The following is a 17052-nucleotide window of genomic DNA, read 5'->3' as shown; positions in this document are numbered from 1 at the left end:
AATGTTCATCCTCTGCAATGAAGCATCACAATAATCCACAAATAACTGCCATGACTCCAGTGCATGAATTAACATAGACAAATCCATCATTTGCTTTTGGCTTAAATGTGTCCTTCAATCATAATATTACTTTCTGCAGTGAAAAAGTTGTCTCATCTGAATCAGGAAAGAAATATGCACAGATCAAGCACCGTTTACAAGCAAAAACAGTTCAAAACAACTCCAAACAAATATGTCAGTTAGATTATTTTTTATTATTTAGGGATTATGTATTATGGAATGGTATTTTTTTTTGCCAAAAGCGATGGTTTAAAGTTAAAATGCCTTGATTGATTTGTTTCTTACAAAGAGTTTTTCACTTCACAAGGCAAATACTGATGGATTGGAGTCGTGGATTATTGTGATGTTTTTATCAGCTGTTTGGACTCTCATTCTGACGGCACCCATTCTGCAGAGGATCCATTGGTGAGCAAGTGATGTGATGTTAAATATCTCCAGATCTGTTCTGATGAAGTTCTTGGATGGCCTGGGGGTGAGTACATTTTCAACAAATATATATTTTTGTATGAACTATTCCTTTAAGGCAGAGTGTTGTAACAACATGAGGGGATGTAAATAATGGCAATTTCATATTGAAATGAACAATTTCTTTAATAAGCTGTCTGAAGTCAAATCTATCTTTATATTTCATCAAAAAAACAAAAGTGCTTCAAGAATTAAATTTTTTTTTAACTTAAGAGAAAATTATTACACTTAATGTTTACCACTGGATTTACAACGTGCCTCAGTAACAGTTCAAAATCTTGTAAATAGACTTCCATTATTAGCATGATATCCTATCTTGCATTGCTTCCTCAGCATTTCAGAGAAACATTTTATGAATGTTAGTGACATCATTCAGTAGCCTGCCTTATTCCCAGAGGTGACTCATTCCTCAGCTACCGCGAGTCTGGAATACCGGGATGGACACTGGGATACTCCCATTGTAAAGGAATTTGGTACTTTAGTGCCATATATGGAGTTTTTGATATCAATCAGGGCCAAGAAGGAAAGAAAGAGGCGGAGTCTGCATTGAGCGCGCGCTCTCATTGGTGATGAGGTAACCGAGGGGACGTTATGGATCTACATATTCTAAAATAGTAAATCAGACAAAACTATCGAACTTTTTCCGAAGTCTTTCTTTCAGTTCCCGACAGCCTGTTTTGAAACTGTGGCTGCTCTTGTCTCTGACACAATGTCTTCGCAGTTCAACAGAGGTCCAGCATACGGGTTTTCAGCGGAAGTGAAAAGCAAGGTACGTGGTATAATCAACAAACTAGTTTAAAACATTCGTGAAAACGTAGACATGTTTTGTTTGCCATGTTGTAGCTCATATTTAATAGAAATCACTTCGTCTCATTCTGATGAATCTAAAGTGTATCACATATTTCCTAAACTTCCTTTAGTGTTAACATGTAACACACGTGTTACGATACAAGGTTAAATATCAATCGTGCTTCATGTAATGCATATTACATTATGTTATTTGCTGGCAACTAGCTGTCAAGTTAAAGTAAGTAAAACGCAAAAGAAGTCGCGGAAACAGTAAAGAAAGTTCTCAAGAAGTTCTTGGGGCGTTGCCTCCAGTGCTCAAATATGTCATTGTAATCTGGCCTATAAACCACACAAGTTTGTGCTCACAATAAAGCTGCTACTGGTTCACATTGCTCTTCCTGATAGGTGTTGATGTGATTTGAGCATACTAGTATCAGTTAGCAGTCCTGACGTTTACTAGATAGACAGATTTATGGTGTTAGGCCTTTGATTTCCTTATTTTGATGTTTGACTATATATTTAGACATACATATAATTATCTCTCACTCACCTACATGTTGTTTCTTTATATATTGTGGGGCCTTAAAGAAATGATAATGTAGATCTTGTGTTATTATTGAAATAATGAGCATAGAGGTGTCTTATAGTCTGATTATTGTATCATTATTAATCAATGTCATATTCATATTTCAATTAGATTGCACAGAAGTATGACCATCAGAAGGAGGAAGAATTACGGATCTGGATTGAGGACGTTACTGGGCGCTCAATTGGTGATGACTTTCAGAAAGGGTTAAAAAATGGTGTCATACTCTGCGAGTAAGTTCCCATCATGTCTTTTCAATAATCACTTCACAACATACCTTTGTGTAACCTTGAGGTCTTGCTGTTTCCTTAAAGGCTCATAAACAAACTTCAGCCAGGGTCTATTAAAAAGATCAACCAGTCGTCGCAAAACTGGCATCAGGTGAGCTGACCTTTCCCACTTCTCTGAAATGTTTATTCCTGAACGGTTTAGTAAAGCTAGAGACATTGAACTGACATTGACTTTTTTTTTTTGAAAACATAGTTGTCTGTTGTGTTCACTTAAACTGCTGATAAGATTGTCTATTATGGTAGAAGGTTATGTTTTGTCTGTTTATTTCCATTAGATTGCACAGAAGTATGACCATCAGAAGGAGGAAGAATTACGGATCTGGATTGAGGACGTTACTGGGCGCTCAATTGGTGATGACTTTCAGAAAGGGTTAAAAAATGGTGTCATACTCTGCGAGTAAGTTCCCATCATGTCTTTTCAATAATCACTTCACAACATACCTTTGTGTAACCTTGAGGTCTTGCTGTTTCCTTAAAGGCTCATAAACAAACTTCAGCCAGGGTCTATTAAAAAGATCAACCAGTCGTCGCAAAACTGGCATCAGGTGAGCTGACCTTTCCCACTTCTCTGAAATGTTTATTCCTGAACGGTTTAGTAAAGCTAGAGACATTGAACTGACATTGACATTTTTTTTTGAAAACATAGTTGTCTGTTGTGTTCACTTAAACTGCTGATAAGATTGTCTATTATGGTGGAAGGTTATGTTTTGTCTGTTTGCATTCAGCTATTTTACTCTGTTGCAGCTGGAGAACCTGACCAACTTCATTAAAGCGATCACCACCTACGGACTCAAACCACACGATAGTTTTGAAGCCAATGATCTGTTTGAGAATGGAAATATGACACAGGTTCAGACCACCCTCCTGGCTCTTGCTGGCATGGTAAGCCCTGCTGAATGATATAATTTCGGAGGAGAACAGCATAACTCTGATATTTAAGTCTGTAATTATAGATTCTCACTGTGTTTACAGGCTAAAACCAAGGGCTCCCTCTCAAGTGTAGACATTGGCGTGAAATATGCAGAGAGACAGGAGAGGGCATTTGATGAAGAGAAAATGAAAGCTGGGCAATGTGTCATTGGATTACAGGTATGATTCAATTTTATATGACTGAGTTTCTGTCATTATTTTAAACCATCTGAATTTGAGTCACAATTATTCACAATTTGTAATACAGAACTCATTTGCCTCAATCTGGAAAGTACCATGAGAATATTTGTAGCTCACTTGCATGTCTTTTAATAGATGGGAACAAATAAATGTGCAAGTCAAGCTGGAATGAATGCCTATGGCACCAGAAGACACCTGTATGATGCCAAGGCACACATTCTACCGCCAATGGACCATTCAACCATCAGTCTTCAGATGGGCACCAACAAGGGTGCTAGCCAGGTAAGTACCACCCTCCCTGTGTCCAATGATGTTGCCTTCTGATCAGAGGTGTTATTGTTTACTAAAACCATCAAAAAGCATTTTCATTAATCGAAATTAGGCTGAAATAAAATATAAATATTAGATGAAAAATGTTCAACTTAAAAAAATTAAACAAAATTTGGAAATGTTGTCTTGGCCACTAACTGACATAAAATATGTTTGAAGTACCAAAATTACTAAAACTAAAAATAAATTAAAGCTAAATGGAAATATTAAAAGAAAACTTTTCTTTTTACTTTTAAAAAGCGTCTATTGACATTAGACTGAAATAAAATATAAATAGATAACAATTTCAACTTAAAAAAAAAAGAAAAAAAAAAAGCAACTGTCGCCTTGGTGATAAACTGAAATAATATATATTCAAGTTGAAGCACTAAAATTACTTTAACTGAAATAATATAAATTAACGCTAAATGGAATATTAAAAAATAAATCGTAAAAATGACAAAAACAACAAAATTATGATATTGCTAATTTTCTGCATTCTTATCAGTCTTGTTATTAATTAAAACTATAAAAAAGTGTTTTCATTAACTGAAATAAAGCTGAAATGAAATATAAATATTTAATGAAAAGGTTACATTTAAAAAAATTAAACAAAATTTGGAAACATTCATTCAAAAATTAATTTAAAATATCAATAAATACTGTAATAGTATATGAATAATATTAAATAACTCTCATCTGTTTATAGTCTGGTATGACAGCTCCAGGGACCCGCCGTGCCATCTACGACCAGAAATTAGGCACAGATAAGTGTGACAACTCCACAATGTCTCTACAAATGGGCTACACTCAAGGCGCCAACCAGAGCGGGCAGAATTTCGGGCTTGGCCGTCAGATCTATGATGCCAAATACTGCCCCAAAGGTGCACCCAGTGCAAGTGGAGAAGCTAACACTGGCTACACGGATTTCCAAGACGAGGGATACCAGGGTTATCAGGATGATGGTCAAGATTACTGAATCAACCAATCGCAGGCTAGGAGTCTGAATGAGAAGCTAAAGGAAAGCTGATACTTCCTTGCAAACAAAAGACCCAAAACATTCCATTATACCACAGTAAGTGTCTGGGTGTAAGTGACCAATATGAAACATATCACTTAGTTTTAACTATATACATGTTCTTTTCATAAATATTGTTTTGTTAATTTGAAGCGAGAGCCCTACAAAACATATCAGTTAAGTGTTATGTGTATTGATACTTCTTGTATTTCATATGGTTCATGTGACAGTCATTTAATTGCACAACCACTATAATAATATTTAGTATTTGTTTAAATGTTTAGTTTAATGTAGTTTTTATTTTATTTTTTATTCATTGAAAATGCTGATTTCTACTTTGATGTTAAACACAAGTATGACGGGGGTTATTGCAAAGTTATTCACATAATCCCAAATAATGATTTGTGTTTTCTTCTGTTCTAATCAAGCTGTTGTGAAGAAATTCAATATTGAGTATGTACGAGAAAGAGCGTTACGTGAGCCTGATTCATTATTTGAACATAGAACATGCTCAGGGTTTAAAATAACTTTTTCTTGTCGGTCGAGCATGTGAAGGTGATTTTTTGCTGTTACAGTTGAAAGATGCAAAGTTAAAATAGTGAGGGTTTAGATAAGGTGAACCTTTACTGCAGTTATGTGGTCTATTGTGCTAATTTAAGAGCTTTTTTCCCCCAGTAATATTTTGCTATTGTATTTTTAGGCTGGAAAGTGAGAGCACATGCACAAAAAGGAAGGGTTCATCTATCATTTCAGCAGCATTTTTGAGTAATTTCTGCTTTTGACATTCTAAATATTATACTTCCTTGCTTGATGTGAGGATATGAATGTGGTTTTATGTTTTATAATACACTTTACTGTCTCACACGCAATCTGTAATGTGTTTTAAAGAGTTCATCTTTGTATTAGTGTTTCATATTCTCATCAAATATTTTACCGTTTGCAGAGCCAGAACAACTGGAACTTGTCTTGTTTTCTTTGGATTATAGTATTGTGAAAGGAAATTGAAGTATAACATTGTGAGCCTTGAACATTCCAAATTAGGAACTAGATTCGCTACTTTTTTTCCACAGTATTTGTTCTCATTCCAAATGACCCTTTGTACTAAACATTGGAAATCTTAGGTCTGCTCAAATAAATCACATAAATAAATGAATATATCTGTGTATGCTTTACAATTGTTTTTTTTTAACTTTTTATGGAATAAGGTGTTTAGATGGATGTAGTAATGACTGGGTTCATAATAAAAGATGATGAACAACAGTTCCTGTTGTCATGATTCATTTAATTTACAGACTGCTGCACTTTGAAAACTTCAGTATAAACAAAGCAAGTTTGTTATTTTCATTCCTATGCAAGTGGAAGATAACATTTGCAATCTTTGAAACAGCTAGCTTATTTCTCAATGGGAGTCCTGGATCCATAATCAATGATCCAGTCCAGTGATCCTCAAATCTGGCTCGCGAGATCCACTTTCCTGCAGAGTTTAGCTCTACCCTAATCAAACACACCTGAGTTTGCTAATCAATGTCTTCAGGATCATTAGAAAATCACAGGTTCGTTTGATTATAGGGTTGGAGCTAAACTCTACAGGAAAGTGGATCTCGCGAGCCAGATTTGAGGATCACTGATCCAGTCAGTCAATCAAGCAGTGTTGGGTCAGCTAAGCGGTTATGTACTAGTTACTAGTACATACTCAGATACTGGAGAAGGGCCCACTACCCAGATAGCATACGTACGTCTGCAAGATGTCTGTTAAAGATCGCTTCAAACATGTAAGACGTCTTTAAGATGCCAGTTTCACATACACTCTAATCCATAACATATTAAAGACATTTTCTAAACGTCTATTTGACATCTGATAGGAAACGTCCTATAGATGTATTTCAGATGAGCTAACTCTGATGTAAATGCAGTGATGTACGTGTGCTATATCTTCAATGGTACAGCATAATCTTTGGACTTGAGAAAGAGATGATTCGCCTAAAAAAAAACAGTCTAAAGGTGTACATAAAATACGTAATACTGCCAACATCTGGTAATGAGTGGAAATGTCAGCATGGGATAATTAGCTACAATATCAAGTATAGTCTATATTATAAAGCAACTGATAATTATTTTATTTTAAATACTATATATTTGAATAATTATTTAATATTCAACGTTATTTCGTTTTTTTATGTTTAACAAAAGATGCAAAAACAGTATGCCGGAATTTGAAACAGGGTTACCTTGTAATAGAGGGCTTGTAAAACGGTTAAAAAAGTCTAAATATTACAATTTTTATAAATAAATAAAAAGTATCAAAATTATGAGGTTGTTTTCGTCGCTTACACCAGGTGGAGCTGCTTAACAACATCTCTCCAGCTTCTTCAGTTCGCTCCAGTTTTTGCTGCTTGAGGTTACAATTTGTTTTTACAACTTCACTTTGTCTTCACATGTGCAGATTTGTACTTTTAATACCTTACTTGTGCCTCTTCTCAAACAGGCCTGCTGTGAGCTTGTCAAAATGAATGTCTTCTTGCTAATGAAATGCTACAGTACATTCCATGTTGACACGCCGCTCACCTCCATACTGATTTATCTTCATGACTCCTGTTGAAGCAGGTAGACTGCAGCTCAGCCTGCCATACAGACAATATTATGCAAACATTATACTACACATGCAATCTGTACACTTTCTTACACTTCTATGGAACACAAAATAAGTATTTTGAAGAATGTTTATAAACAAAGTTTCGGTTATTGTTAAAAAAAACTCAGCCTCAGTGTTCCACACAAGAAAGAACGAAAGCCCTATGTCAAAATTAGTTTTAACTGTTAAAACAAATCTACTTTTTTATTATGTAAAAAATCAATTGTATTTTTGGTTTGCAGTGTATATTAGTTACACACATCAGGGGAAAGCTATGGCAGACCTGTTTTGTATATTTTGCCTAAAATGCTTCAGAATTTGTCTAGAATGTTTTTGCCTTCGGATGTTGGCAGCAAAATGTACAATGATGTTTAGTGAAATGCAAAACAGATATAAAATAAAATAAAAATACAGAACAGCAAAGGGTGCCGAGTGGATCATCAGGATTAATGATAATCAAAGGTGTCATAATTGAATAATATTTGTAAGTTTTCTTGGTAATGTTCCGCTCCAGTGGTTCTTAATACAGTAACAATATATTAATGGAATTAATAGGCAGGATGACTGTTGAATGAAGCTATAAGAGCCGTAATGGCTAAACGTAATGGCTGTTATATTATGAAACATGTCTTTATGTTTGTGCAATGGCCTAGTTTTCAATTGGCTGTAATGCTGTTAATAAATTCCATGTACTGTACATAAATGAACTACATGCAGTGACCTTGTTTCATAAAATCAGTTCCACTTGACATGTGGAAATTCATATGCCTTTGTCAGTATAAAGTGCATAATCTTGTTACCTTTAAGCCTGTGGAGGTCAAAAGTATCTGTAATTATTATAAAGCAGGATTTTACATGTAGACCCTGAACACATTTCAGTTTGATTCTATTTGTCTACACATTGTCTTATCACAGCAGAAAAGATAACTTTCTTTCAAAGGTGATAAGACAGTTGTTCCTCTCTTAAACCGTAAAAGCATTTGACTGTTAAATACACTAAACTCTTCTGGAAGTAAGTAACTGAAAGCACATTAGTGACGATTTGGCACGTTAAGAATTTCTCTCAGGTGTGAAACATTGAGTGTGACACTCGGAAGCCAATGCAACTTTAGTTACTTAAAGTCAAGGCAGAAGAATAAGCTGATTTCCGCTAAGTAAGGTTCACGTGTGAAGACCATATGGCAACACTCCTGTGGGAACATTCAAGGGCATAGTAATTTTTACTTCAATTCAGCTTTTTCCTATGATAAAAGTTGGTTTTACGAGTGTTTTTGACTGCTAAGTAACAGCCGTTCAACTGTATGCATGACTTTTGAGTATGTTAGCAGCCATCTGCTCAATTATATTAGTTATGTTTCTTGTCTCTAGGGCACTGAGCAAGCTTGAGCACCGTCAGGACATTCCAGCATCACTTGTCGTCTCATGAGCATGTAGATGCATTTAACCCTCAGCTCTGATAGGAGCTGCGTATACCTGCTTAGCACTTCATACTAATCTAAACAAGCCCACTTTGCATTGAGTTTGTGTTTAGTGCAAGAACTTCAGTGACGCTGACAGTTTTTAAAATACATTTTATTGGTCTCTTCAAGACCAAACATTTTTTATAAAAACAATAACAAAATGTTTTACTTCTTGGAAAACATAAATTATAGGTAAAAAGTTAAAGAAATACATAATGATTTTTTGTACAACATTTAAATAATATGGAAATCAGAGCATGACCTTTTAAAGTTGGCAAGAATACAGCGGCAATGCTATGAAGAAAATGCATGTTTCTGTTATTTACAGAGAAGTGACAGCTATAGACATATAAAGGCAGTCAATGTGACTGAGAAAATGAATCTCCACAGGAACTCCTCATTTGATTTCAAAACAGTAAAATACACAAGTAGTCTCAGATCATTTAAGCTTTTGAAAGACAGCGTGTGCGTACCAGAAAATAACTTCCACGTTTAGATACCTAAAATGAATTGTCAGGCAACGAACTTTCAATGTTCTGCAGATCTACTAATGCATGTCTTTGTCTGTGGATAATGCCTTGAGACAATAAGCATTCTCAAAAGTACTGGCTTAAGCTTATATAGCTTATTTGGTCCGTATTTTAGTGGCAAGGCTAATTTCTTCCCCAAGCTTTTTAGCTTTTGGAAAGTGCTTGCAATTGTGCTTAACCATCAGGTCTTTTGACGTCACCCTGCCAGATTTATCTAAACATGTAGCAGATCCTTACAATGGCCTGCACCATTTAAAACATGCTGCTGCTTGCAGAGCTCCAGGCACATTTAGTTCTAAATAAAAGAGCCTATTTTTGCGCAGATTTGAGAGTCCACCACTTTCATGATTCAGACTTTGTCTGTTCTAACAAACAACAGTAGACACTCCTTATAGAGCTATAGAACTTTTCAGCACCAACATGTTATTTTGGCAGGTTACGAATTGTGGTTTCTCCACCCATATCATTGGTTAAGATCTCAGCGGAGGTCCTCTATGACTTGTTTTCGATCTCGGCGGGTGCAATCATCATGGTGGTGGTTTTCAGTGGGTAGTAGCGGCCGTGCCAAGTTTTCCAGAACACTCCTTGTTTTCTCTGGTGCCTTTGCTTTGGTGCAGGAGTAACAAAATATCTGCCGTTCAGGTTTGAGCGACCACAATTACTAAACCACCAACCACCTGGAAAGCCAAAAATAGAAACCAATTAGAACCACAACATCACCCACATAGAAAAACCTCTTTTATGGCCCATGGCATCATGATGTTACCTGATAGCTGTTTGGCACAGTTGAGGTCAGTCTTCTGGTCATTGTCTTTGTCGCGGGTGGAAAAGGGCACTGCAGATGTTTCGGTGGACAGAGCGCTCTCCAGGTTCCCAGCAGGGCTCCCCAATATGCGCAAAGAATAGTTGCTCTCCTCGCCATTCAGACGGAAAGGATAGTTGATGATCTGAACCTCATCCCGCCAATCAGAGAACTGCACCTTGAGGATGTAGTTGCCACCCTTGGACACAGAATGGATCTTCTCTAGGCCGAGCCAGAACTCACCTGAAAGCGACATTAAAGAGGCATTTAAGAGACGTGTACTCTGGTCTAGGAATAGGTCAGGAGATTTAGTCACTCTGCAATTAAATCACTTAAGGGCATTAGGGATACATTGGGGCATAGGCATAGGATTGATCTGATCCTCTATCCTTAATCTGCCACCCTACAACTCGTATTAATGGGCAAATCACTTAGCCTTAATCAAAGTGTACTGACAGAAGTGGCTATTTGCTCAGAGCCTGTTGGTCACATGCAAAACAGAGTCAGTTCACATTGGATTCTTACCATTTAGGCTCCCAAAACCAGTCTGGTATGCCTGCCATAGTTGATTGAAGTCTAGAGATCCATCTTGGCGTCTCTGGATGACTGTCCATCCTCCTTCTGTGGATACACGCACAAAACAAAAGGATTACAAGCTGTTCTGAGTGAGGTTTTGGGGGTAGGTAGGCAATATGCAATTTGCTTTACCAACAAAGGAGCCTTAGATGGTCTTTCAAGAGTGCATGTGAGATAAATAGACAAATAAAAGTGGCAAAAAATTTATTTGCACCACTTACCGGGTGTCATTTCGCAGAAGACCTCAAAAGGCTCAGAGTTAGTTGGCTGGATGGTGTACAGCCCGCTAGTGGTCTCACCCCTCAGGAACAACTCATGACAGTCAGAAGCCATAGCTGAAAGATACAAAAACACCACAAACTTTCACACATCTGCAAATGACCTTTACCTAAGCCTGTACACATACAGGGATTTTAAAGGTGGAACTAAATGGAAATTGCTCACATGTCCAGGACAAGTGTTTATCTCCATTGTTTAATAGTGAACTAAACCTTATCTCAAAACACAGAACCTTGAACGTTTCACCCAAGAACCCAAAGGCCAACATGGAGTTTGTTTTGAACTCCAGGGCAATAGTCCAAATCATCTGACGTGTTGTTATTAAACAAACGTCACATTGGTCCTAAAGAGCGTTCGATGTAATGCTGTACACACTGACATACATTTCTCAGGCACCATAAGTGCACTATGTGGCTCACTTTGCAAACATCTGCCTAACCAAGGCAGTTTCACATGTGAATTCTGACCTGGCTGAAACAATTGAGGGTGTAAACATGACCTTTCCCCTAGTTCCCAAGCACAGACTTCTCTCAGTAGAGCTACAAGCATTCCTTCCTCCCTGCCCCCCTTTAGTCCAGCCCTCCACGCCTCTTTCACGTGCACAGCACCCCTCTGCTGACATCACAATGCATGGACAGCGAGTGATCAGGGAATGCAGAGGCTGCGGCTGCTGCTGCTGCTATTTGAGGAGCAACTGCACAGGCCCTCAAGGGACTATGTGAGATGCGAGTCAGATGACAAAAAAAAAATAAAAAAAATGTTGGCACTGTCTGTCCGTTTAAAAATTGGATGCCCTACATTAACTGAAAAAAAAAAAAAAAAGAAAATTTAAATTTGTTACACATCTATCTATCTGTGTGTGTGTGTGTGTGTGTGTGTGTGTGTGTAAACTTAAAAAAAAATGAATGCAGCAGATTTAAAAGGATCAAAGCATATGGTTTTAAGTGAAGTGGTCTTCTTTAGTCTGGCACACTTCTCATTGACTACAATAAAAGGGGTGGTCTGTGTGAATGAGTAGAGGTGGGGGTGGGGGTCTAAGGGGGATAGTCTGGCTCTGACAGATCTAGGGTAAAGGTTACACGTTTTCTGAGAGAAATTACGTGTTTTTGGAGTGATCTCCACACGACAGGGAAAATCTGTATAAAGTTCATGGTCCAAAAATATGCACTCTGTACATGGTGTTCAGTGGATTAGAGCCAGGAAATCTAATCTAAAGTACAGGATATACTATATCTGAAAAAAAAAAAACTCCCTTTGCTCTTGGCCAGATTTGAAACAAATCTCTGCATGCTTGTGAGTCGTGACCCTGAGTTAACAGTCCAAGACTGATGAACTCTCACACAATTGGAAGGCATCCAGGGAAACTTGTTTTTTTAAAGCATTCCTTGGATCCCACTGATGTCAGAACTCGCCATGAGAGGCTTTATTGTGTTAGTTTGGATGACTGTTCTTCTGGCCCATGTGTTTCTGATAGATTCACCTTTCACCTACTTAGAGGTAGTCATTGCTTTGAAATGGAGTTTCCATTTTCAACCCTCACACACAGTGTTAAAATACTCATAGTTAAATGTTTGAAATGTTGAGTCTTATTTCCATAAGACATTTCCCATATGTTTTCAAAATCGTTTCCCTAACATTATGCAGCACGTAACAAAGCTAAAGGAGCAAAACAAGTGGCACAAGTCTCAGCATGTTTTTGATAAAGAGCAAAACCTCCTCTTGTATGTTTTTTAGATGCAATTATATTATTGTGCGTGTTTGAATTATCAGAGACTGTGCAATAAGGCAGATTCATTATGTGAATGGAACAATTAGACTTCTTTTCGCCAGCATATAGATTTTGTGTCTTAGTAACTGTTGTGTATTTTTTTACGAAACACATTTTCAACATATTATTATATGTAAAAACCCCCCCCAAAAAACAGCTTTTAATTATAAAGGTGTAACAGCATAATATGATGAACTGACTTACCAACAGGTGAATCTCGCTGTTCAGAGCTCGCGTTCAGATGAACATCATCCTCCCGTTTGAGAGAAGACCGCTCGCTGTTCATACGAATCTACATGAATATTATGGGTAAGTTTGCAGTCATAGACTTAATATATTGACACCACACTACTTAATAGTTACATTATATTTTATTTTGTAGTATTCTTACCTGGTGTTGGAGGGTCCGAATGCGAACATTTTGTTTATCCAGTTTTTCTTGCTGTTGCTTGATGCGCTCGACTAAATCATCAATGCGCTTATTTTGCGCCTCCAGCATCAACTGAAATCAGAAATAGTTTGCGGTCAGTCTTTATTCACACTCAAAACATGGCCTTTTCCAAACCTCAGCAGACCGCCACGATAATCATGGAGTTGTTGACAATTAAGTTCCTATTTTCCAGTATAACCGGTCTTGTACACAGCTTTTTTTTCTGTACATCGTTATGTTACAGTAACACGAACTCGCTAAGTTGCAGACAGTGAAAAACTATATACGTCTGTATGCGTATGAAACATCCTGTACACATACAGGGATTTTAAAGGTGGAACTAAATGGAAATTGCTCACATGTCCAGGACAAGTGTTTATCTCCATTGTTTAATAGTGAACTAAAAAAACACAGAAAACACAGAACCTTGAACGTTTCACCCAAGAACCCAAAGGCCAACATGGAGTTTGTTTTGGCAATAGTCCCAATAGTCCAAATCATCTGACGTGTTGTTATTAAACAAACGTCACATTGGTCCTAAAGAGCGTTCGATGTAATGCTGTACACACTGACATACATTTCTCAGGCACCATAAGTGCACTATGTGGCTCACTTTGCAAACATCTGCCTAACCAAGGCAGTTTCACATGTGAATTCTGACCTGGCTGAAACAATTGAGGGTGTAAACATGACCTTTCCCCTAGTTCCCAAGCAGAGACTTCCCTCAGTAGAGCTACAAGCATTCCTTCCTCCCTGCCCCCCTTTAGTCCAGCCCTCCACGCCTCTTTCACGTGCACAGCACCCCTCTGCTGACATCACAATGCATGGACAGCGAGTGATCAGGGAATGCAGAGGCTGCGGCTGCTGCTGCTGCTATTTGAGGAGCAACTGCACAGGCTATTTAAATAATTTGTTATATATATATATATATATTTTTTTTTTTAAATTAATTAATTAAATTTTTTTTAAACAAATAATGCAGCAGATTTAAAAGACTCAAAGCATATGGTATTAAGTGAAGTGGTCTTGTTTAGTGTGGCACACTTCTCATTGACTACAATAAAAGGGGTGGTTTGTGTGGATGAGTAGAGGCAGGGGGGTCTGAGGGGGATAGCCTGGCTCTGACAGATCTAGGGTAAAGGTTATACTTTTTCTTAGAGAAATGGCCTGTTTTTTTGGAGTGATCTCTACACGACAGGGAAAGTCTGTACAAAGTTCATGGTCCAAAAATATGCACTCTGTACACGGGCTTCAGTGGATTAGAGCCAGGAAATCTAATCTAAGTTATCTGAAAAAGAAATAAACCTTCCCAGATTTGAGGCCAGATTTGGAACAAATCTCTGTATGCTTGTGACCCTGAGTTAACACAGTCCGAGACTGATGAACTCTCACACAATTGGAAGGCGTCCAGGGATCGGTTTCTTTTAAAGCATTCTTTGGATCCCACTGATGTCAGAACTCGCCATGAGAGGCTTTATTGTGTTCTTTTGGATGACTGTATGCATGTGGCATGTATTTCTGCTAGGTTCACCTTTCACCTACTTAGAGACAGCCATTGCTCTGAAAATTTTATTTTTATTTTTTTTTTAAATCTCATAGTTAAATGTTTGAAATGTTGAGTCTTATTTCCATAAGGCATTTCCCAAATGTTTTTAAGATTTTTCCCCTAATTGGACATGTTCCATCAGCATTATGCTGCTCATAACATCACATAAGGAGCAAAACAAGTGGCACAAGTCTCAGCATGCTGTTGATAAGAACAAAACCTCCTCTTGTATTATTTTTTTCTTCTCTCGGTATAGATGCGATTATAATTTATTGTGTGTGTTTGACGGTGTGTGTACAGATTGTCCATTCGTACATTGTGTGAATGGGAGAATTCGACTTATTTTCACCAGTATAGATTTTGACATACTGGATACATCTTAGCTTTTACTATTTACTATTATAAAGGTATATAAACTGACTTACCAACAGGTGAATCTCGCTGTTCAGAGCTCGCGTTCAGATGAACCTCATCCTCCTTCCGTTTGAGAGAAGACCGCTCGCTTCTCAGTTTAATCTAGTGCACATGACATGAATATTACGGATACGTTTGCAGTCATAGACTTAACATTAATACCATACTACTTAGTAGTTATATTATATTTTATATTGTAGTATTTTACCTGGTTTTGGAGAGTCCGGATGCGAACATTTTGTTTATCCAGTTTTTCTTGCTGTTGCTTGATGCGCTCGACTAGGTCATCAATGCGTTTATTTTGCGCCTCCAGCATCCACTGAAATCAGAAATAGTTTGAGGTCAGTCTTTATTCAAACTTAAAACATGGCCTTTTCTAAACCTCAGCAGACCGCAACGATAAGCATGGTTTGTTGACATTTAAGCGTACATTTTCCAGTATAACCGGTCCTGCATTATCTTTTCAGTCGACCCAGCTTTTCTGTTATGTAACAGGAGCATGAACTCGCTAAGTTCGTGCAGACAACAACAAAATAAAAAACGGCTGCATGCGTATGAAAACTTCAGGTTCTGTTCAGCATGTTTTTGTTTTTTTTGCAGAAACGTATCAAGGTCAACAGACTACAAACTTCCCAGGTAAGTATATCATTTTGCTTTGTCTGGACACAGACAGCTGCTACCTTGCACGTACTACATGGCTCTCAGTTCATGCCTTGAAGCAGCGTTCACACCCACAGGGTCATTATTATGTGCTCGTGTGCCGTTCAGTGGTCTACTGGAAATGCAACGTTTTTAAACACATAAACCTACCCACATCATTCTTGTTTAGTTCATTTAAATATTTAGAATATGGTTTTTACAAATATATGCAAACACACAATCATTACAGTGCATGTCAGGCAGATGGCTGAAATCAAGACAAAATGCTTCACTTTTTTTAAATCTGAAAGTAGTGTTTTTCACCTACCTGAATGGTTCGGGCATCGCTGTAGTTGCCGTTGGTAGCTTCCAAACCCTCTCCTTGCATCAAGCCATCTACTTTTTCTTCCAGCTTATTCATCCTCTCATGGTCCTTCTTCCTGTCTTTGAGCAGCTCCTCTGTCTTCTCCCGCAGATCCATGGACACGTTTAGGACCAGGGTCTCACGTTCTTCCAGACTCTGGGCTTTTGCTTTCAGTGCCTCACTGTCTTCTTGAAGCCGCTGAGTCAGCTTGGCAAGCTCGGATACAGTGAGCTCGAGGACCTTCATCTTGATGGTGATGTCTCTCACCTGGCCTTTGGTCTTGTCCACATGCTCTTTAAGACCCTGACCTAGCTGCAGCAACCCATGTGCAAGCACATTAACATCATCCCATGCTGCATACTGAACTCTCTTCTCTTTTCCAGTAGCAGCTCCTCTCTTTTCCAGCGGGAAGCTTGTCCCGGAGCTTGCCAGGACTGTGATGCATAGCAGATTTGCCAGTGGTACCTTCATCTTGCTTGTTGTGTGTCTGTGGTTTTCTGGTTATTCTAATTTGTAGTAAAGACCGGTTAGCTGTTGTAGTATTCTCCAGAGCATAGGGTCATGCTGTTGAAGAGCTAACTCGTTTTTATATGCTTTCTGAGCTGTCTAGCGTGTTCTGATTGGTTGGCCATCTGGAGGGAGTGTGTGAGTCTGCTCAGGTTTCAACCTCCTCCCCCTTAACCGTATATTTGCTTCAAATGTGGACCATGTAAGAATAGACCTGGTTGCAATCAGAATGCCTGTTGATTTTAATTTTTTTTTTTGTAAGATTTAATGGAAATTGATTGTAGGTCTACAACAATAATGAATATTGAGCAATTTATTTGATTCTTATGTTTGTATGTGTACTTAATTTGACTTTTAGTCAGTGGTTTTATTGATTAGATTAGATTTATATTAAAGGGGTCATATGATGCGATTTCAAGTTTTCCTTTCTCTTTGGAGTGTTACAAGCTGTTCGTGAATAGTTAAGATCCCTAAAGTT

The 17052-nt window shown here is 37.8% G+C and overlaps 2 protein-coding genes across 4 annotated transcripts; one reads left to right on the top strand and one right to left on the bottom strand.

Annotated features, from left to right (window-relative positions):
- Positions 1–1074: 1074 nt before the first annotated feature.
- On the top strand, positions 1075–5887 carry LOC107680261 (calponin-2-like). 2 transcript variants are annotated; one of them, XR_001633133.1, is made up of 8 exons: positions 1075–1294; positions 2012–2133; positions 2215–2281; positions 2935–3072; positions 3163–3279; positions 3436–3582; positions 4319–4698; positions 5328–5887. XR_001633133.1 is itself a non-coding variant. In XM_016476080.1 (7 exons), the coding sequence occupies exons 1-7, from the start codon at positions 1235–1237 to the stop codon at positions 4586–4588; spliced, it is 921 nt and encodes a 306-aa protein (XP_016331566.1). In that variant the 5' UTR covers positions 1075–1234; the 3' UTR covers positions 4589–5887. The 2 variants fall into 2 exon arrangements, 1 of the variants encoding a protein (XP_016331566.1); XM_016476080.1 differs by having other exon boundaries at positions 4319–5887.
- A 3041-nt stretch (positions 5888–8928) lies between these two features.
- On the bottom strand, positions 8929–16636 carry LOC107680254 (angiopoietin-related protein 4-like). Of its 2 annotated transcripts, none has more exons than XM_016476064.1 (7): positions 16032–16636; positions 15273–15383; positions 15076–15166; positions 10849–10962; positions 10577–10672; positions 10016–10294; positions 8929–9926 (listed from the first exon to the last, which is right to left on the bottom strand). In XM_016476064.1, the coding sequence occupies exons 1-7, from the start codon at positions 16536–16538 to the stop codon at positions 9742–9744; spliced, it is 1383 nt and encodes a 460-aa protein (XP_016331550.1). In that variant the 5' UTR covers positions 16539–16636; the 3' UTR covers positions 8929–9741. The 2 variants fall into 2 exon arrangements, with proteins under 2 accessions (XP_016331550.1, XP_016331551.1); XM_016476065.1 differs by lacking the exons at positions 15076–15166; positions 15273–15383 and adding exons at positions 12879–12966; positions 13066–13176 and having other exon boundaries at positions 8932–9926.
- Positions 16637–17052: the final 416 nt, after the last annotated feature.

Source organism: Sinocyclocheilus anshuiensis, unplaced genomic scaffold (genome assembly GCF_001515605.1).
Source record: "Sinocyclocheilus anshuiensis isolate Anshui unplaced genomic scaffold, SAMN03320099.WGS_v1.1 scaffold821, whole genome shotgun sequence".
NCBI classification, from domain to species: Eukaryota; Metazoa; Chordata; class Actinopteri; order Cypriniformes; family Cyprinidae; genus Sinocyclocheilus; species Sinocyclocheilus anshuiensis.
This window is presented reverse-complemented; position numbering and strand designations above follow the sequence as displayed.